This window comes from Notothenia rossii, assembly GCF_949606895.1.
Source record: "Notothenia rossii genome assembly, chromosome: 9".
NCBI classification, from domain to species: domain Eukaryota; kingdom Metazoa; phylum Chordata; class Actinopteri; order Perciformes; family Nototheniidae; genus Notothenia; species Notothenia rossii.
This window is the reverse complement of record NC_136907.1, coordinates 69645060-69667794: the sequence shown is the minus strand read 5'-3', so window position 1 is coordinate 69667794 and position 22735 is coordinate 69645060. Positions and strand designations below refer to the sequence as shown.

The window sequence follows — 22735 nt, the reverse complement described above, 5'->3', positions numbered from 1 at the left end:
CCTGCCTTGATCGCACAGTGATGATACTTATACCTCTAGAATCTGTGGAATCTCAGCTTTAATCTGATATCTTGTTTGTGCAGATCCGATAAGTAATAAAGTATTTCTACCGTGAGTTCTGTGCTAAGTGCGTAAGCATTTTTTTGCTCAGGGCTAATTCAGAGGCTCGGCATTAGACTTGTGTTTTGTTTAGCTACAAATGGTTCATATCGTCTGTTAGCTGAGTTTCTTCCCGTTAAGTGGATATGACACATTCATAGTTTGTTAAATGTTAAGAAGCCCTCAGACGCTGTTTCTTGCAAGATGTTGCGTTTTGCCCCCGGTCCCGGGGGCATGGGGCTTAACTGAGGATCTCAGGATGGGCTGCATTAAAAAGAAAGGTATTTAACCATGTTATTTTTCTTCTTTACTTGCTTTTAAAGCGCTTTGTGCACCAGGAAAAGCGCTATATAATTATTTGTATTATTGTTGTAATCCACAACTTGATTGCTCTATGTCACAAAATCCTGCAAACTCCTTTAAATACATTTAAAACTTCTATCAAATATACATTTAAATCACAAACTTAGTGAAATGCACCCTTTAAACAACAATAAAAACATTTTATTTTGTTCTACTCAGACCTTATTTAAACGTTTTCTCTGTCTGCATGGAGACTCATCCCATGGTAAAAGGCTTTATTTCCTTTTTTAAACTGGCGACTCACAGTTTCTGCAAAAGAGGAACTGAGTATTCATTTCAGGAGTATGACGCTAAACGAGGTAATCTTTTTTGGACTCCAACCTCTAGGCTCTCCGGTTGATATTCTGGGCTCTCTCAATAAAAACATCCTCTCCTCGGTCATGAACCTTGGAGTGACCTTCAATAGAGCTTTTACATTTGATAAGCAGGTCAGCGCCACCGTAGTCAAAACCTGCTTTTTTTAAAAATAAGATTTAAACTCCTTTTATTTGTTTTTAAAGCACTAAATGGGCTGGCTCCGGCCTATATAGCTGAAGTATTCCATCGTCACACTCCTGCCAGAGCTTTAAGGTCTGCTGACCAGCTGCTGCTGATAGTGCCCAAGACCAGGCTCAAAACCCGAGGGCACCGAGCCTTCGCAGCAGCTGACCCCAGGCTCTGGAACACTCTGCCCCTCCATGTGAGGTCGGCCCAGACCCTAGGGTTTTTTAATCCACGCTAAAGACTCACTTCTTCTCTCTGGCCTTCTCGTCAGAACGGAGTACGACTCCTGACATTTCCCTGTATTTTGTTTTTATTTGCTGTTGTAAATTATTGTCTTCTGTTTGCTATTGTAGTAAAGTGTTTTTATTACATGTACAGCACTTTGGCTCAAGCAAAAATTGTTTTTAAATGTGCTATATAAATAAAACCTGATTTGATTTGACTTGAACCTTCAGGGTCATTCATAACTTCACAACTTTTCACTTCTACTTTTCCAAACTGTCAGTCAATCTGCAACCACCAGCAAAACTACAGAGTGCAAAACCACAGGTACATAAAGAAGCTATCAAAGCAGAAGTGCACTGGGAAATAATTAACTGATTGTATGCTCCCCAAAAAAGTCCCACCTTTAGAGGATATCAGAAACTAGGAACATTACTGTCTTTCTGTTTCAGTATGGATGATTTATTTCTTGGGCGATCTGAAGTGAAGTTTGCATTTTCTAATATTAAAGTTCAACATCTGTATTTGTTACACACAGTGCGCTTACGTTTGACTGTTTTTGGGCCAAAAGATACTACATATTTTTGGCTTACAAAAAGCTCACTTCAATAAGGTGTTCTGGAGCTTTCACAATCACAACATTCGTCAATAGACAGTTTTCCCAAGTTCATGTCATTATTAAAGTTAAAATGTTCTTATATTTCTGATGATTTTAGGTCTTTTCATCCACGTTTGTTAAAAAACATTGGATCTGAAGTTGATTCTCTACCAATTATATAATCGCTGTTTCCAAGGTGACAAATCAACTCTCAATCTTTGCTTGTTATCTCTTGTGAATCTAAAAAAAATGCCCACTCACTTCAGAAAAAGAGGAGATCTTCAGGAACTTAAAATATCCAAATAATTTCCATGTGCAGAAAGTGACAAAGATGATGTGTTGGCCTTTGCACAGTAAAAATGTTTACAAAATTAAATAAAACATTTTATATAGTTGGTGAGTGTATTGAAAAGATAAATCTATTACTTTTGAGCATGCAAAGCACAAATGGGGTCTTAACTTCTCCTCTCTTTTAAAATAAATGTGTTTTTGAAAATGAATGTCACACAGATTAACACATATATTGGAAGTCATTTGTCTTGTAATTCATTATCTGTACACCTTTTTTGATTAATGCAAAGGCTGTATTACACCTCTGTTAGAGCAGATAGAGCAGCTTGCGCTAATAAGGAAGTTGGCATGACAAAAATATTGATACCATTAACAAATAAAATAAAAAATACAACATGTTAATGTAATTCTTTTCAAAATTTCTCTCAGTTTGACAGGAGCCTTTTGCAGCACAATAATCCCAAAACAAAGATAGTTACCTTTGGATGTATTACTATGTGATACTGGTCATCAGATGTTACATGCAGCACTGTTTCTCCGTCTCTGTTCCCCTTTGAGAGGTAATCAAATATCCAGCTTCAATGCAGCTGTACATAGAAGGCGTGGTGAAAGAGAGGGAAGCCGGTTTGGCACACAGGTGAAAGCGAGGCCGTTTGTTTTTCATTGTTCTTGAAGATGTTTGGCATGCTTCACAGACATGTCAACATAATTCCACTTCATAGCACCAAAGAGAAAGTGAGTAGATATGGTGCAAAATGAGAGCGTGTAAAACCTGATGTGAGCACTTGCAGAAAAGAAATCTGAGTTTGTGTGCATGCATTTACACTTGTATAAAATATCCACGTAACTGTGAACCAAATTTGAAGTCACAGAAGAAATAAAAAAGTTTTGTAGCTAGAAAAAAAATGAACTTAGTGATGAAATGTTCACTTGCAGAAAAATACATATGTTTTAAATATATTTTCCATTACAACTGCAACTTTGTTATTACAACCTCTCAAATCAGTCATTACAACTTGACGAATCTGCTCTGCGGCAGTATAAATCGACGAATCAGCGGTCATGACTTTTGCTACACTTCTTGCGATAAATGTGTCGCAAAAGTAATTTTCACCTTTAGATGTGGGGGGAGGGAGGGGGGTTGGAGCGAAGGGGCGGAGCTATCAGAATGACGACACATTTTTGGTTTTAACAAATGCAACAAAGTAACATATTTACAAACACATGTTCTACGCCACTATACTTACATTTAAATGTGTGCTGTGCTGCGTCTGTTCAGCCATTCTCCGCAAGGTTTTTTGAAATTGGTCCGTGCGCAAAGCATTGTGGGGATTTGAAGGACGCGAAGTCTACCCATGTGCAGCCTCGAAATTACCCCCAAACCAAGGACGTGGCCTCGGTGGAATTCCAAGTATGCTGGAGATTGGAAAAGTCCTTCGGCGGCACTCGATGACGTATGCAGCTGTACATAGAAGGCGTGGTGAAAGAGAGGGAAGCCGGTTTGGCACACAGGTGAAAGCGAGGCCGTTTGTTTTTCATTGTTCTTGAAGATGTTTGGCATGCTTCACAGACATGTCAACATAATTCCACTTCATAGCACCAAAGAGAAAGTGAGTAGATATGGTGCAAAATGAGAGCGTGTAAAACCTGATGTGAGCACTTGCAGAAAATAAATCTGAGTTTGTGTGCATGCATTTACACTTGTATAAAATATCCACGTAACTGTGAACCAAATTTGAAGTCACAGAAGAAATAAAAAAGTTTTGTAGCTAGAAGAAAAATGAACTTAGTGATGAAATGTTCACTTGCAGAAAAATACATATGTTTTAAATATATTTTCCATTACAACTGCAACTTTGTTATTACAACCTCTCAAATCAGTCATTACAACTTGACGAATCTGCTCTGTGGCAGTATAAATCGACGAATCAGCGGTCATGACTTTTGCTACACTTCTTGCGATAAATGTGTCGCAAAAGTAATTTTCACCTTTAGATGTGGGGGGAGGGAGGGGGGTTGGAGCGAAGGGGCGGAGCTATCCGAATGACGACACATTTTTGGTTTGAACAAATGCAACAAAGTAACATATTTACAAACACATGTTCTACGCCACTATACTTACATTTAAATGTGTGCTGTGCTGCGTCTGTTCAGCCATTCTCCTCAAGGGTTTTTGAAATTGGTCCGTGCGCAAAGCATTGTGGGGATTTGAAGGACGCGAAGTCTACCCATGTGCAGCCTCGAAATTACCCCCAAACCAAGGACGTGGCCTCGGTGGAATTCCAAGTATGCTGGAGATTGGAAAAGTCCTTCGGCGGCACTCGATGACGTAGTATCCTTGAAATATTGGCTTGGAAGCCAGTTTCCTCGCGATTGAGAAACGGCCCGTGGCTTGGAAGTATACTGGCTTCCAAGCCAATATTTCAAGGATACTACGTCATCGAGTGCCGCCGAAGGACTGCATACTGGAATTCCACAGAGGCCACCTCCTTGGTTTGGGGGTAATTTCGAGGCTCCTCCAATGGACGAGGAGAGAGCCCACTGCTATAGAGACCTGAGAGATAAAACCTATCTGCGTGTCAGCTCACGTTTTTATTGGCCCTCCATGTATACTGATATACAGAAATATTGCACCACATGCCCCACTGGCTTCTGGGTAACAAGCATCGCCTACTTGTACCCTGTGTAGGTGAACCTTGGATTGTGGGGTGGGCCCTCCTCCTTGGTGAGGTGGTATGTGACCGTCCTTTTCTTGTCCTGGCCAAAATTATTAAGCCACACCCCCGGATTCGTTGCTTCCACGGTCCCCATCTCCGCCTCCGACTCCATGTCCTCGGCACTACAATATATATATATTTTTTGCTGTTATAAATAAAGTTTTGGAGCTTAATTCAACCGACTAAGCCTATGTTTCAAACGGACAAATAGAACCCTGTCACAAGGTTATTGCGAGGAAATATATTATTATAATGATTGTGAAGTTATTATTAAGTATATAGTTATACTGACACACCTATTTGGCATTGAGACCTTTTTGCTTTGACTTATCGAACAACTTTTTTCCCCGGGGTTATTTAATATTTTGTCACTTCCCTTTCCCCCCTAGACTTTAGGAGAAGGTAACACCAATAAATAATTAACTTTCAGAGTGCACTTTCATTTGAAAGACAGTCAAAACTAAAAAGCAAGAACAACAAAATCACCATGGGTAAACAATAAACATGGGGAAGAGTGCATTTAAAAGACAAGTACAAAAAACGAAAGTAAGCACACAGTTAAAAAGGAAAGAAAAATTGCAATCAATTACAATACTTCTGTATTTAACATTGCTCTTACAATACTTTCAATGAATTAAAGAATACAAATACCGTAAGCTATTCTTAAAGCTCTAGTTACGCTTCAGTGATCGTATTTGTTTTCTCGAAAAACAATAATGAAGTACTGATACTCAAACCTAAGATAAGTGTTATGACTGATGCTAACCCTCCCACATAAAATCAAACACATTGTAATCCTGCAGGAGGTCTCACCTCGCAGCATTCCTGTCTTTCACACCCACACGTACAGTATGTTGTTTCATTCAAGGTTCTTTATTCGTCATACGAACATAGCTACAGAGTAGTTATGTCGATGAAAATCTTAGGTCACAGGCTTCTCCAACAGTGCAACACAATAATACAGAAAAACTGAAAGATATAGTGCAAGTACATATTAAAAAGTATATACAAAACATAGTTTAAAATAGTGAAATAAGAGTCTATATGCAAGCTATTGGAATAATATATTAGATGAATACTTAAATAATGACTAAGTAGCAGATGAATGTTATGGATGTTGTTTCAACAGTTCAGGTGTTCATTAAACCCAACTAATGTGAACTTAAAAATGTCCCTAAATTCACATCTCAACAACATCATATTCCTTTCTATTTTTTTGTTGGATTCACATAATGCTGGGAGATTCTGATCTTGAGAGGAAGGATAATACTACAAAAGTGTTGAAAAAACCCTCAAAGTAAAATAATGTTCTAATACAGAAGTAATTCCACCTGAAATATGCTTAAAGCATCAAAAGCACTTGGTATGCATAATCACCGTCCATCGGGGCTTACTACCCATAGTGCTCTGATAACAACTGGAACTTTACTATACAGTATATCACTGATTTATTACCTTTATAATGTTTCATTTATAAATTACAAAAAAAAATGTGTTGCAAAAAAGGAAATCTAAATTGTATGCAAGTGTACCACTTAAGTACATTTACTTTACACCACTATACTCTATAATTTGCGCAGTAAAATGTTTTCAAATTCCACCAGTGAGTCAGATATGTTGGGTGTGAATATCTTTCCTAAGACGGCAAAGACTTATGAGAAGGAAGCAATTACAAAAACTAAAATACCTTCCCCTGTGGTTCCCCATCCATGTCTTTCCGAAAAATGATCACTTCATCATAGAAAGACGTTTGTGTGAAATTGGTAAAACTTGCATATGAATTCTCGAGTTCTCAAACATGTTTTGTGAGGACACATTGACCTTTGACCCCGAATGAGGAGATCCCCCAGGGCGTTCAGGAAGTCAATCAGTCAAGTGTAATCATAAACAACAACAAGACAAACCATAAAACCAAGAGCAAGTGATGCTCAAAGGGACAGTGCGTAGAATGTTGGACTGTTATCCCCTCATCTTCGTCTCTGCGGTCCTGCCTGGGTCTCGTAATGCTGCTTCCCTGAAGGCTCCCACAGGATTGTAGTTGACATCTTCGTGGATTCATCTTCTTATTACAGACACATTCTGTCTACCTACCTATGCTGTAAAATGTATTATCTCTTCGATTTACACACGGCATCTATTGCACATCTGTCCGTCCTGGGAGAGGGATCCCTCCTCTGTTGCTCTCCCTGAGGTTTCTCCCATTTTTTCCCTTTTAAACTGTGGGTTTTCTCCGGAAGTTTTTCCTTGTACGATGTGAGGGTCTAAGGATAGAGGATGTCGTTTTTTCTCATACTGATATTCTGAACAAACTGTTCTGTTGTATTAGCTGTAAAGTGTCTCTAGGCTATTTTTATTATATGTAGCACTTTGGCTCGACCAAAAATCATTTATAAATGTGCTATATAAAACTTGATTCTATTTGATCTTCCCTTGACAGGACTTCTGTACTGGTATTTGTATTTTATACATCTGAATTTGTATCTGTTATACATACTTGTTAGTGTGATAGGCACTGGGAAATGTTTTAATGTTCGTTGATTGTTACTGCTGATTCAAATTAGCTTTAACTATAATCTGGCATACATAATACTCTTCTATTTTTAAGATTAATGTATTTTTATCATAGAGTGTTCTGTATATATAAAGATTGTTATACATGGTCGTTCACTGTTCAATAGAGCTTTTTAGATTTGTCTGTAGAATTTGTTCCCATCATATTGGCACTGCCATACATGGGTTTGCTCCAGCGAACAGGGCGCTGTTCCTTTAACTGAGCGCCGGCTCTGCGCAGAGCTCAGCCCGCAGTGACGACTCTCCTGAACCACTCTAGAAACATCTCTGCACCCCTCGGGTTTTACATGGTTTTACACTGGGTTTTTAGCATTTTAGCGTTTAAACCTTGACGGCAATGTCTGCCTTTAAAGACACGCGTTTATAGCGTCTAAACACACTCGATGAAGTAGAAGCAATATAAGCATGTTTTCTTCTTTCTGACAAAGTAAGGCTCCGTTTCCTTCACAGGTTTAGCTAGTTTAGCTTTTTGCTAGGTAACTTCTGTCAACATATAACGGTTATTTAAATATGAGAGCCGTTAGTTTGCTCTTTTCTGACGGTTAGTCATTGCTTTAATGTTATTTACTGTTGGTAATGTTAAAAAGACGGCTATCCCTCTAAAACTTTGTCCAAGGTCAAACTTTATCAAAAATTGGAAAGAAAACACGTTTGTATTTTATTTTACTTATTGTGTACACATCATGTTAATACTAAAATGTAGTGCGTAGATATTTGATATATTATAGGATGCGAAATCGGCAGAAAGTGCTACATACATGTCTCTCAAATATATAAATATTCTCTCTGTTTTATTATTATTCTGAAGATTTTTCGATTTTGGACTGGAAAAAAATATCACTTGGAATGTTAATTTAAAAAATAACTATCTGCAATTAATTAAATGCTGAAATTAATAACTGGTTATGGCCCTTGTTAGTTTACGCCGCCGTTTTGATTTATTTTGGTCGATAGTTCAAGTTATGTTCGACTGTTTTCCATAAACCGTATAAGCAGATCAATAGACTGTTTGCTGGAGCACTGCTTTACTAACAGCTTTAATGATTAATACATCGACTTTTTCCTGTAGGACAAACATCAACCCTTATGAACCCAAAGGTGACAAACACAACCTCATCCAGTATTCACCAGTGTGAAACAATGTTAGCCTATCAATAATACATCTTATGGGTTATTTATTATAGTATAGGGATGCAAATTATAGTTATGTTAATGGCCAGTTAAGCTGCACTTTCCCCCCCAAGTTATTTACTGATCATTAAGTATATCAAATGTCAGAAAAGACTGAAAATGCCCAGTATATTCTTCCCAGTATATACTTCCAGAGCCCAGGTGATATCTTCAAAGCGGTTATTTGTCTGACCAGCAGTAAATATACAAAAATGCTCCTCTGACAAGTTATACAGTATTTACGTCTACTATCCTTTAAGTGATTGTATTGTGTTGTCTACAGTAGATGACGGTCGGCACCCCCCAGTTTGGAGAAACAGACAGTAGTACCAGCACAGGAGCAAAACAGTTTACTTCTGTGGACGTTACATTATAAATATATTAGTTATTATGTTAGAAGGCCGTTTCATAACGGGGAACTGAAGCTGTTATCAATGCTGTCCAAAGACACCTTTGACAAAAAAAGCAATTTAGCTTTGAAGATTAGAGCAGATTTTGGTCTACTCCTTCTTCAATCAGTTAGATTGTAGTTGTGTTATTGTGAGACTTTGTTAATTCTGAACTTTAAAACACTCTTGTCTGGTTCTCCAAAACGGGGGTGAGCAACATCTTCTCTTTACTCCACTTTCTGTGGAGTACCTTGACACCCCCACTTTGAAAAATCGGACTTGACCTTTTAAAAATCTTTATATAATCCTCTCAGTTGGTTCTCTTTGAGTTGTCAAAACATCTTACAACAGTTGATTCTGTGTAGCTTCCCTGAAGCATGGAGAGCTCAGAGTCCGGCCCATCGCTGGGGCCCCTTGCAGCGCCGGACAGAGGCACGGAGCGACCCTCAGCATCCCATAATCAGCCCTCCAAGCACCGGGAGCACCCGCCCAAGTCACCAAGGAGACGGCATAAGGGGACAAGGTCACAGCAACGGGGGGCCGGTCATGAACAGCTGCTGTGGGAGAGTGAGCGGCTGAGGTTGCCGGGCCAACAGGAGCACCTGGAGCCCTCTGGCTCAACGAGCGACACAGCGGAAAGCTCTCCTAAGAGGTTTGCACTGCAGGTTGCCAGCTGGTCGGCCGTGCCTCTGCCACAGCTCTGTTGCCCGGGACGTGAGCTGTTGACCTGTCCTCATTTTTTCCCTCCATCCTCACAGGAGAGCCCACTTTCTACATGGACCGTATCCAGCCACTCACTTCGGACCCAAAGCCTGTATTCTTCCCAACCCAACTTCAGTCATGTAAGCATGAGGGTCGAACTTTGTATAGTGTTCACACAGAAAAGATTGTGTAACTGAGAGATAAGATCATTGAGATTGCTGTTATTGGGTGGCAGAACAGAACAGAACAGACGACAGATGATAGTTTTCACCTGGTCTAACGAGTGTTTACCTGGACTTGATCTGAAATCAGACATATGGAATTATCCGCACAAAGCCTGTGATCAGCCATGCAAAGGAGGACAGACACAAATGGTAAAGAGCGGAAGAAATTCATAGTCTGATGTTTGGAGTTTGGACCTCACTCCTCCTAAGCTGTTAATGAATGACTGCCGCTGTAGATGTATCTTTTACTTTACTCAGAACATGATGTAAGACATGGTGGCATTTGACTTTATTTGAAAATCATCAGGATCTAGCAAACTAGCTTAAAGTAGCAAGACAACAGTCAACTTTTTGGTCTGTTTCTGTGTCTAACGTATTGACACTGACACCGAGTGTTTGTTTACTCATGTGTATGTGTGTTTTCTGGTCTCAGGCACATCCAGGACCCGGCCAGCCAGCGGCTCACCTGGAACAAACCTCCTGTCAACGTTCTTGTCATCAGGAAAATCAGAGATGAGAGCCTCGTCGAGCCTTTCAAAGAGCTCTGCAGGTTTCTAGTGGAGGTACTGGATTACAAAATATCTCCTAGTATTTTTTACAAGATTCATGTTTTATGATAATGTGTTATTGCAGAGGCGGACTTTGGGATTTTAAACTAAAATGAAAACTGATTTTTAGTTTCGCTTTGGGGCAATATAAAACCTTAGCAACGCATCATTTTTCAATTTCAAATAACACTAAACTCAAACTGTAATTACTTCTTCATCAAAAAAGAGATAAAAACAGCTTGACTTTGATCTACCAAAGCTGCAAGGAAGATTGTGGTGATGACAAAAAAGTTAATTAACCTTTCTGAGACATCTGCAGCAACATGACAAAAATGAAATAGATTAAACAAAGTAAACTGATGCTCTGAAGAAATTATAGACACACAAAGTAGAGTTTCAGGGTTCCTGCAGATCTTAACAAGTATTTAAAAGCCCAACGGTTTATAAGGGCCAGCAAGATCATTCATAACAATAGCAATTCATAACATGGGCAGCTGACCATGTTTTACTGACAATCACTAAGAAGAAGGTACCATAAAGCTTATCTTGTAGCTAATCTCGCACACTGGCTTTTTCCCGTAGAAATCTTGGAACAATTCCTCTACGTTTCATGTCATGCCTATGGTATATTAAAATGACCACATAACAACCAGATTTACAAAATAAAAGCTTAGCCGACTAGCATGCTACAGCTGACAACAAAGACAGCATGAGCTGACAAAACGGTCTGGTTCAAACGATCAAGTGTTATTGTGTGTGTGTGCAACATTAACAGCTGTTTGTGTAACTGGGCATATCGAAAGGACGTTGCAAACCCCAGTATTGCCAGACAACTGTTCCCATGTGAACTGAAAAATGATCTAACTCTTAGAAAAACAACCCAGGAAATGATCCACACATGTAGGTAAAGGTTACAGTCTGGTCTGATGAGTTAGGACACTCGTTTCCAAAACAAGCGGCTCTCTGTCAGAGCGAGCTCATGTATTTACATTCCAGACAGGCGGCGTCACATCAAAGCACACATGTTGCCCTGTGCTTAACTTCATCACAGAAACAGTGCTTTCTTGGAGATGTCTGTGTGTGTTTTGGCTGCCGTCACTAAAGCGCGCGTGTGTGTGTGTGTGTGTGTGTGTGTGTTTCAGGAGAAACAGATGATGGTCTACGTGGAGCGCAGAGTAGCAGACGACGCTACGCTGTCGAAGGACGAGGCGTTCGGATCCATCCGCAACCAGCTCTGCACCTTCAGAGAGGGTGAGGCCCCACAGTAACCAACACACACAGTATACACAGTATAACACAACCAGTTTAATAAAGTAGGTAATTTATATAAATATTATGGTTTTTATTTACTATGAATACCTAGCCGTCATGTGATTAAAAAAAAAATAGAAATTATATAAACATTAAAATAAAAACAACAATTAAATAAAAGCACTTTTATAATAATGTACTTTTTTGCTATTTTATTGCATTTATTTACATTATTAGTTTTGTCACTTTTTATTTATTCATGTCACCTTCATAAATGTCATTACTCAAAGAAATGAAATAACTAAAAAAAACATGAAATAAATACATTGATAGTGATAATAATACTAAATACAAATATACATATTAATAAGATAAGCTATTTTTTTTATTTCTACTTGTGCAGCCAAAATGTAGTTAGATTGTATAAATACTATACATGAGAGTGCAAAAAGTATGGCTCCGCCCACTTTCGGGGGAAATCAAAGCTGTAATTTGAATGGTGGTCAATGTAAATTCTGAAGTTTTTGCCAATCTGATCAGAAATTTAAGAAAACCGTGGAGTTTTAGATCTTCAAAGAGATCAAGATCGGGCTCGATATATGGTTAAATATAGCAGTAGGCGATCGATGTCCATAGATGAGAGTAACATCTATGTCACTTTACGGCCCCGCCCACTTTTGTGGGAAACCAACGCTGTCATTTGAATGGTGATCAAGCCTGAAGCCACAGAGATCTTCTGTTACCGTCCTTTCTTCTTAGAGGAAATACAGAAACACGTAACTCTGGATTTGTTTTAATGTTTGAGGTGCAATAAACGACACAGCAGCTTTTTGGAATGATACAACTATTATTTTCCGCCTCGCTCATGAGAGTAACAGCGGGCGAAAATTACAGCCTCGCCTACTGATTTTAATGTAACCATATATCGAGCCCGATTGTCGATTTCCAATGATTTCATGTCATTGTTTGCCTGACTGGCCATCGTAATCAGGCTCTTTGAAGATCCAAAAATCAACGGTTTTCATACATTTCTGATCGGATTGGCAAAAACTTCAGAATTTGTATTGACCGCCCTTCAAATGACAGCGTTGTTGTCCCCAAAAAGTGGGCGGGGCCTTAATTTTCGCCCGGAAGTGACGTAGGTGTCACTCTCATCTATAGAAAATAATGAACTACGGTCTTTAATTGTTTTATGTTGCTCCTCTTACACTTTTAGATTAAATCAAATGTATTATGCACAACTGGCAACACACATATGTTATCTGACTTCTGAAACAAGAACTTTTACAGTACATTCATGAATTAAATCAGATTTTGAGCATACTATAGTGTCGGTAAATAGAAAATGATTTGTTGATTATATATGTGTTTTTTGTTTCAGGTTACGATGATATCTCTGACTGCATCGACCTGATCATCTGTCTGGGTGGAGACGGGACTCTGCTCTACGCCTCCTCTCTCTTCCAGGTAATCACTCTTTGATGGATGAAGTCAGATGTCTTAAACATTTTATACTTCAAACATAAATAAATGAAGAAATATACATACATACAGAATACATACATTCATGATGTCTATGTCCTTGACTCGTGCTTTCACTCTCCATATGAAACATATTTTAGAACACCATATTTCCTCAGCTCTTTAAAAGTAAAAAAACGTAAGCCCCAGAAATTGCACGAGTGATCTGATGTTGATGTCTGGACTGATATTCTTCCTGCAGGGCAGCGTGCCTCCGGTCATGGCGTTCCACCTCGGCTCTCTGGGTTTCCTGACGCCCTTCAAATTCGAGTCGTACAAGACCGAAGTGGCCAAAGTGTTTGAAGGTAGAGAAGAGCATTCCATGAAACGTGAACCTATGTGGATGTAAACGCTCATTTCCTGAAAGCTCAAACCTAGAAGTAAATCATGCTCATGACACAAATCAGAGGAGACTAGATTTAACTTCATTGTCATTGAAGAAAATGAGACACCATAAGTCAGTTTAGCACCCAACCAGAGTATGTTTACCTATGTAGTATGTGTTAAATAGTGAGATAATGTGATTTATATGCAGTAAGGTATAACATATAGTATGGGTTGAGATGTATCATTGAGCTTACGTTACGTTTTAAGACAATGCAATCCAATTAAAAAAAAAAAGTGTCCCCAGTGTAAATGACACCTATGTATACACAGTATGGACAGTGCTATACCTAATTATATATATCACTACAGACTGAGAATAGTGTGTATTTGAATGCCACGTGAGTGCTTATGGTGTCAGTATGTCTGTGTTTGGACTTCAGGCAATGCAGCCATTACTCTGCGCAGCCGTCTGAAGGTGAAGGTGGTGAAGGACATGCTCCAGAGGACGGGCCAGCAGCCGAGCAGCAGAGAGACACAGCAGCAGGAACACAACGGACTGCTCCCTCACACACACACCAACAGCGAGGCCGGAAAGGTCACCCTGCAGCTCCAGGTGAGGACCCTGAGGCACAGGTAGAAGAGGGAGGAGGCCAGGAGCTTATTGAGCTGAAAGGTACACAAACCATTTCAGGTCCTCTCAACCCGACGACTTCATTTAGCTTATTTTCCAGGTGCTAGAAGAGTCCCTGCCCTGGCCCACAAACTATTAGTATGGAGTTTGCAGTGCTTATTATTCAAACAATAAATACTGTACGCTTCTACAACTTGGTATACAGCTTAATTCACACATTAGGAGGCACTAGGAGAGACTACATCAATTATGGAGAGAGAGAGAGAGGGTAAACAAGCTGAGAGGAGCATGGCTCAGAGCAACTGGCTTAATGCTCATGGCTCTCAGATGCAGGGAAAATGCAAACATGGATATGTAAGCGAGCGTTGGGGTGCTGTGCAAAGAAAAAGGCAACCCTGTGTGTGGTATAAACCAAACACCTGATCGGTGCTCTGCATTTTACTACCATGTGGCAGCCACTAGCGAGAGGAACATGATGATTACACAGGGCTCTTAGCCTTTTGCAGACCATTGGCACAAAAGACTAATAGGGCCTCTTTAAACAGGGATGTTGAAAAGATGATTTATAGTTCTTCACTTTAGTTTGTGTGGGTCTGAGGTTGAAAAGGGCGATTTGTTGTTGTATTTTGTCCTCTTCATTCATTCCTGATCACACCCGGAAAATGATGAGTGTGTGTGTCCCTAGTTTTCCTGTTTCATCCTTGGTGCTTTTGCATGGATCATAAATGTGTAGCGAACCGTGTGGCCATGGCGACAGTCATAATAAAGCTGCTGGCTGCAGATTTGTACTGAAGTTCTGTTGAGCCAGTTGCCATGGAGACCGTGGCGCCAACAGCATAGTCAGTGAACGGATATTTAATGAGCTCTGACGCTCCTCTGTCTGACACACACACTCCCTAACTAAACAACTGCCTCACTGCCGAGACACACGCTCACACACACTGTAACTAAACAACTGCCTCACTGCCGAGACACACGCTCACACACACTGTAACTAAACAACTGCCTCACTGCCGAGACACACGCTCACACACACTGTAACTAAACAACTGCCTCACTGCCGAGACACACGCTCACACACACTGTAACTAAACAACTGCCTCACTGCCGAGACACACGCTCACACACACTGTAACTAAACAATGTATTTCACTGCAGCAGAGACACACACATATACACAGGTACACAGACACACGCCTTAACTAAACTTTTCTCATAACTGACACACACACACACACACACACACACACACACACACACACACACACACACACACACACACACACACACACACACACACACACACACACACACACACACACACACACACACACACACACACACACACACACACACACACACACACACACACACACACACACACACACACACGACGTCACGTCTGCTGCTGCAGGATGTTGGCTCCGCTGCTCGGCTGTCGTCAGGCGGACGTCACGCTCAGCTGCAGAGCTCTGAGCGGGGGGGGGGGGGAACGTGCTCTGTCTGCAGCTTGTTGGCGCGACAACATCTTTGACCTGCTTTTACTTTCCTGCTGTAATGCTGGGATGTAATGCTCTGCTGCTGCCAGAGTTACTGTTGTTATTGATTACATTTCATATTTACTGTCTGTGGAAGGAAAGGATTGACATTCAAACTGACAGCACATCTAACATCCACAATGTAATAATAATAGTGTGTAGAATGTGGAGTAGAAGGCAAACACTCATATATATTTTGGTTTTGCCATATCATCTTTTTTAAATGTTATAAATACATGGTATACATTCTGCAAAAGCTGCTAGGATGTGATATATTTACGAGCTACTCTGTCTATATTTGAAATGTTACTGTAGAAAATGTGAGAATAAGGCAAGTTTATTTATATAGCACCTTTCAACACAAGGCAATTCAAAGTGCTTTACAAAAATGAAAGACATTAAGAAAATGGCATTTAAAATCAGTCATTAAAAAGCAAAGATAATAAAATAAACATTAAAAGAAAAAATACATGGATAAAAGTTACAGTGCAGTTTAAGATATGAATAGTTCAATTAAAAGCAGCGACAAAAAGAAAAGTCTTCAGCCTGGATTTCAAAGTAGTAAGAGTTGCAGCGGACCTGCAGGTTTCTGGGAGTTTGCTCCAGATATTTGGAGCATGATAACTGAACGCTGCTTTACCATGTTTAGTTCTGACTCTGGGGACAGAAAGCTGACCAGTCCCTGAAGACCTGAGAGATTTGGATGGTTCATCATTTAGCAGGAGGTCAGAAATGTATTTTGGGCCTAAACCATTCAGTGCTTTATAAACCAGCAGCAGTATTTTAAAATCTATTCTTTGACACACAGGAAGCCAGTGTAAAGACTTCAGAACAGGAGTGATGTCAGCTGCAGCTTTCTAATACATTTATTTAGTGAGACCTGTGAAGACACCATTACAGTAGTCCAGTCTACTGAAGATAAAAGCATGGACAAGTTTTTCCAACTCCTGCTGTGACATTGAAAATAACGCGAAACTAAATATTTTTGATATCTTGTAAAAGAGCTTTCACAAAGGAAGCGGGGTAAAGTGGATCCTCTGCTAGGAACAATGGAAGGAGACGGTGAAGGAAATCTACATAATGGGAAAACTGAGTCATCCTCTGAGATAACAAGAAGCACTGAGGGAAGAAAAGTGAGAGATTTAGACATTATTCAAGGACAATGAGAAAAGACTAGGACATGGAAGACTGCGTCATTGTGTTCTTATACAGCAGAGCAGATATGTGTCTTTATCATCTCCACCAGAGAGCTTGTTTCAAAGTGTTGTGCTTGTTTCTTAAACATTTTTTTTTAACAGATATTAATGACGTGCACGTTGGTGTGTTTTTGTTGTGGATAGAAACACCATGTGGAATGTATAAGCACTTCACTGTCAATCAATGAATTGATTAAACAACTTATCATGGCAGTTCAGCTCTCTAAAGGTTCATTTGTTTTTGTAATAATATGATATTTTTTTTATTGGTTGCCAAATATATTCTGCATATAAACTGTATTTGTCTATGCAGATAAACACGTGAAAACCTTTACAGCATTTGGCCTATAGATGGCACTAGAGTAATGTTCAACTTGAAATGGTACCAAGTCTAATTTAGATTTTTACAAATATTTAGATGTTCTTTTTTTTAATAAACATGGACACGTGTCACCATATCTGCCGTTAAGAGTCAAATTAAGTGTGTGTGTGTGTGTGTGTGTGTGTGTGTGTGTGTGTGTGTGTGTGTGTGTGTGTGTGTGTGTTCAGGTGTTGAATGAGGTGGTGGTGGACCGAGGCCCCTCCTCCTACCTCTCCAATGTGGACTTGTACCTGGACGGTCGCCTCATCACCTCGGTGCAGGGAGACGGTGAGAGCAGTCATGTGACCCCCAGTTTCTGTCTCCACGTAGATATGGTGAATAAATAATGTGACGAATGAATAAACAATGTCCCCTCTGCGTCCTCCAGGTGTGATCGTGTCCACGCCCACAGGCAGCACAGCCTATGCAGCCGCAGCCGGAGCCTCCATGATCCACCCCAACGTCCCCGCCATCATGGTGACCCCCATCTGCCCCCACTCGCTCTCCTTCAGGCCCATCGTGGTGCCCGCGGGGGTCGAGCTCATGGTGAGAGGCAAACACTGAGATCCTTGCATGGTGTTTACAGAAAGGTGACAAAAAAAAACCTTAACCAAGGAAACGTCTTAGAAAGGTATTGGGTCAACATCATTTCCCTAAATGATCAGAGGTGGGAAGTATTGGAGTACAAATACTTCGTTGCTGTACTTAAGTAAATGTTTCTGGTATCAGTACTTTACTCCACTACTGACAAATTTGTACTTGTACTTCTCACATTTTTAACACAAATACCTGTACTTTCTACTTCTTACATTTTTTCCAAACCGGCTGGTTCCTTTAGTCTGAATGTGTGTTTGGTGGCGTGATCATTATTATTTAGAGTCATTGCGTGCCTATTGATTTGAACACGATCCGTGTATCCATCGTTTCCTGGTCTTCTCTAAAGAAGAGGGACCAATGAAAACGTTTTCATGTTGCCGTTGTTCAGCATGGAAACATTCATTAGCTAACAATGACTTTAGTGTTCTATTAATATAAAAGGAGGTCAGGTACTCTTTAAAACAGCTGGGAGTTATGGGTACTTTTTACTTAAGTACATTTCGAAGTCCATACTTCTTTACTTTTACTTGAGTGAAGAAGTTTAGTCAGTAGTTCTACTTTTACCAGAGTATTTTTAAACACGAGTATCTGTACTTCTACTTGAGTAAAGGATGTGTGTACTTTTACCAAATCTCTGCAAATTAATTAAAAATTTCTTATTTTAGTGTTTAGTCGTTCAGCTGGGTTGAGATTATTTTTGAAACTATATAAAAATAATACTTTTTTTTGTATGGTATCTTTCATACAAGAAATACAGCTGAGCACGAGGGGCTTTAAAGTACGGGAAAGTAGAGTTTAAAACACGGATAGATTACCAAATTCATGGAAAATAAAAATAAATAGAATACAAAAATATAAACAGAAAAAGGTTTCAATACATAAATTGCATTGTATAATATGGACATTAAAATCCACTGAATAATAAATAATGACCTTAATACAACTTAAGGTAAATCAACAAAAATTAAACAGACAAATTACAAACAATGTCAAATAATAATCTTAGTCTAAGACTTAAAAGGCCCAGGATCTTACTACAGTGGGGGAAACTTCTGAAGCGATTGGAGTCAGGACTCAAAGAGAGACACGATGGAGAGCTGGAGCTTTGATGGCAAACACTGACGTTTTATTTGGAGCTTCGGCCGTAGAATTCACAAGACATGTCACGGGCCACGGTTTGACCACACGGTTGAGATGCCACAATCAATTCTGAAGAACCCTCCTGTAGCTCGAGCTTTTAACGTTGAGAGTGTAATAATCAACATTCTTCAATAGATAGACTAAACAGCTGAGGACACTGAATCACATTTGTAGTCGCTTATGGCTCGGGGTCATCTACACCCCGAGAAGGATGTGTTCCAGGTGTCATTAACTATCTCTGACAGAGAGTTGCCCGGTCATAAACTGGCAACATCAACAAAATGCTAGGGCAGCCCCTCCTTTAGGGAGATAGCATGCTGCCCAAGGCTGGGCTTCTGCGTCAGAGGGCGAAGGAGGACATGCAGGGCAAATGACTTCCCAACAACTAAGGCATTTTTATTTTAAATATTTCCGTGGACACTTTTTAGCCATGCCAGCACCTTGTTATAGATTAAAAAGTGACCGTGTGTCCTCCTCTCCATCAGATCACCTTGTCTCCCGATGCGAGGAACACGGCCTGGGTGTCGTTTGACGGCAGGAAGCGACAGGAGATCCAGCACGGAGACTGGTAACGCTCACTATCATAGGCCTGTTCCATCATACAGATTAACGTTACTCACTTTAACTTTCATTTCCTTCGACCTTTTCTCCGAACAGCATCAAGATCACTACGTCCTGTTACCCCGTGCCCTCGATCTGCTGCCACGACCTGGTGTACGACTGGTTCGAGAGCCTCGCTCAGTGTCTGCACTGGAACGTCCGCAAGAGGCAGGAGCGCCTGGCCGACGTCTCCGACTCCTCCGACACAGAAAACTGAAGGGTTGAGTTATTCTCTGTCACATGTTTAAGTCTGCGCTCTCCAACACCACACAGGACCTTTAAGTCAGAGCAAGTGTGTCTAAATATCAAATCAGTGTTGAACAGTCCTTTGAATAGCATGTGTGTATTCAGTATTTTATACATTTGAGAAAGCATCTCATGACGTTCCAGTACAAATGCCAACTGTAATTGCATCTGCAGCTTACTGGAAGAAAGCATGTTACTCACATAGAAATGGGAAAACAATACAATCACTAAAATGGTTGCAATATATTTACATAATTATTTGATTATTCAGTGTTTTGGACATGGAGCATTTCATATTGAATGTAATGGTTAGTTTTGAAGATCCAGGCTTTACTGGCATACGCTTGGGGGATTATGAGTAAAAAACAGTGATAGATTGAGAAAAAGGACTGCAAATGTAAATGTGTACATACAAGATTAAAGGATACGTGTATTTAGAGCCTTATTTATTTGATATTTATATAGATGGGTGCTTGAAAAAACTGATCCTTCATTTCTATTACTGAGTCAGCCGAAGACTACAATCAAATTTTACAATTCAAAGCCGACTTCCTGTTCATCCTAACAGCAGCTGTTTACGTTTAAATAAATATGTTGCTCTCATCTTCTCTGCCCAAGTTCTACAGGTTAGATTGCATGTTGTAGAAGAATGCTAACTAAAATGAGGTGAAGAAACTTCTGCCAGTCATGTTTTCATTTTCATGAAGCTGTTACTGAAGGGGAAATAAAGTTTAAACTCGTTTTGTTCTGTCGGCTCTTTGTGTACACCTGTACTAAAACTGCTGTAATTCTTATTATTAGACAATATGAAAATAAAATGAAGTACTAAATGGTTCAAAATAAAACCAGTGGGCCGATTCCTTCGTTGAGTTTGACCAGAAAATACATTTGTAGGCAATATTTTTGGGACATACTATACTATGACATCGTTTGAACATGCTATTACTTTTTTGAAATGCTGTACTATGTATTTTCTTTCCAGATACTTTACTATGACTATAAAAAATGTCAGGGCATACTATACTCTTTTTATATTTTCAATATTGTTTTTGTCTTTTTATGACATTTCTAGGACATACTAAGACTATACCGTCTCAGGACATTTTGATTAAATACTTTACTATGACCTTTTCTACTTTGCTATACTTTTATTCAACATACTGTGAATACAATGACTTTTTATTTTACTTTCGTCAGTATGGCAACTACAAAACACTGAAATGATCGCATCTTGTCTCAAATGCTTTGGACAAAGTTCAATACTGGGTGAACAACATTTGCTTAGAGTTAAACGTAAAAAAACAAAACAAACAAACCGTATGCATGATGTTCAGTAAACGACCAGTCAAAATCGAAGGATCCAACGTGTTTTTAAACGGAGCAGAAATAGAACTAGTTCACTTCAAGTATCTTGTAGTCATGCTGGAATCGAACTTGACTTTTAAGAAACATATTAAGAAAGTATCCAATACCATTAAATTGAACTTGCAACATATTAAACAAATTAGACCTTTCTTAATGTTAAGCCCGAGAGACCCCGGTAACGGGGGCCTCCTGCAACATCTTGCAGGAAACAGTGTCTGAGGGCATGTTCATTTAATAAACTATGAATGTTTTATATCCATGTAAGGGAAAGAAACTCATATAACTGATAATTTAAAAAAAAAAAAAAAAAATCCCACAATGCTAACGCTGAGCCTCTGAATGAGCAACGAGCGAAAAAATGCTAACAGATGACTGCACCGAAATTCACTCACAAAACCTTATTATTTATCTTTGCTGCACATCTCAACCCATCGTTTCACATCGTGAGGGGACACAGAATCGAGGGGTGCCCCTCATTATCACTCAATTATACGAACTCTCGGAGATAATAACAAGAACACACATCAAAACATATGGAGCTAGTTAGCTAAAAACGGCAAAATGGCTAACCTTTGTGGTAGTCTGGTCAAAAGTGCTCTTCAATGGCATTAAAACGATAAAAACGATGCTGAAGTTAATCCATAGGTTAATCCAATGTGTCTGTGTCACTTTGAATGATTTCTGATAATCCATGAGCAATAAATCTGCTTTTCAGTTTTGAGATGTCAGACCTAGAGACAGCTTCACTCTGGAGCAAAACTGCGTACGCGAAGCCCCCACCTTTTTGTTTTACCATGTGTGTGTGTGGGGAGATTCCCCTTGGATTCTATTGGCTCTAACGGTCAGGAAGAGTTGTCAATTACCAAAATCGACCAATGGGTTCCAGAGAAACGGTAAAACCCCCATTTCCACCCAAATCACCTCAGAGGTGGAGTTCTTTTTGCTAAACCTCTCTAAAAAGGTCAAATGTCACTTGTTTTGCATCAATCTTGATACAGGGTACTTATATGTTGTACTATGGATTCCTAAAGCTTTTAGTCTACCTTACCATCATCCAAGGGTAGTTTTCACTGTAAGTAAAAAATAAAAAATAAATAAATATATATAATATTTGGACGGACACTATAATTTACAGTTTTTTACTATATTCAATCTGAATTTTCTTTAAAATAAAAAACATCTATATTGTTTCTGAATTTTTTCTACATCCAACTCAAAGGTTTACCTTTACTTTGAGAAAAAATATTATTAATTTAACCCTTTTAGAAGGGAAGATATGGTCCTTTGTTCTGGGAATGTCATTTTCGAGCCTGAGACCTGAAAAACAGGCTCAGGGCTAAACAGGCTGTCAATGCTGCAAAGTCATACCTCCACTGTATGATTCTATCCTTAAGAGTATGCGCTTTTTTAATAAATGTTTTCATGGACTGCTCTTTTGCATATCATGTATTTTGTTTTTGCTATGTTTGTAAACTGTAAACTTCTTAAATGTTTTATTTGAGGGACTACGGATGGAAATTAGCTCAATCTGGCACTGTTATGCTCGATACATTTTAATGTTTTAAGTGTTCATTACTGTGCATTG

At 39.4% G+C, this 22735-nt stretch overlaps 1 protein-coding gene across 2 annotated transcripts; it reads left to right on the top strand.

Annotated features, from left to right (window-relative positions):
• The first annotated feature begins 7563 nt into the window (after positions 1-7563).
• Positions 7564-20526, top strand: nadkb (NAD kinase b). Of its 2 annotated transcripts, none has more exons than XM_079649207.1 (12): positions 7564-7771; positions 9255-9555; positions 9662-9745; positions 10263-10392; positions 11520-11628; positions 13010-13095; positions 13352-13454; positions 13917-14089; positions 17391-17490; positions 17591-17748; positions 19425-19507; positions 19597-20526. In XM_079649207.1, exons 2-12 carry the CDS (start codon positions 9281-9283, stop codon positions 19754-19756), a joined length of 1461 nt encoding a protein of 486 aa, XP_079505333.1. In that variant the 5' UTR covers positions 7564-7771; positions 9255-9280; the 3' UTR covers positions 19757-20526. The 2 variants fall into 2 exon arrangements, with proteins under 2 accessions (XP_079505333.1, XP_079505332.1); XM_079649206.1 differs by having other exon boundaries at positions 7565-7771; positions 9269-9555.
• Positions 20527-22735: the final 2209 nt, after the last annotated feature.

What these genes read in the sequence shown, in the direction of transcription:
- nadkb (XM_079649207.1), top strand. Translation starts at nt 9,281, where the DNA reads ATGGAGAGCTCAGAGTCCGGCCCATCGCTGGGGCCCCTTGCAGCGCCG. An exon ending in AGTGGCCAAAGTGTTTGAAG is followed by an intron (nt 13,455 to 13,916) that starts GTAGAGAAGAGC and finishes TTTGGACTTCAG; the next exon opens with GCAATGCAGCCATTACTCTG. An exon ending in CACCTCGGTGCAGGGAGACG is followed by an intron (nt 17,491 to 17,590) that starts GTGAGAGCAGTC and finishes TGCGTCCTCCAG; the next exon opens with GTGTGATCGTGTCCACGCCC.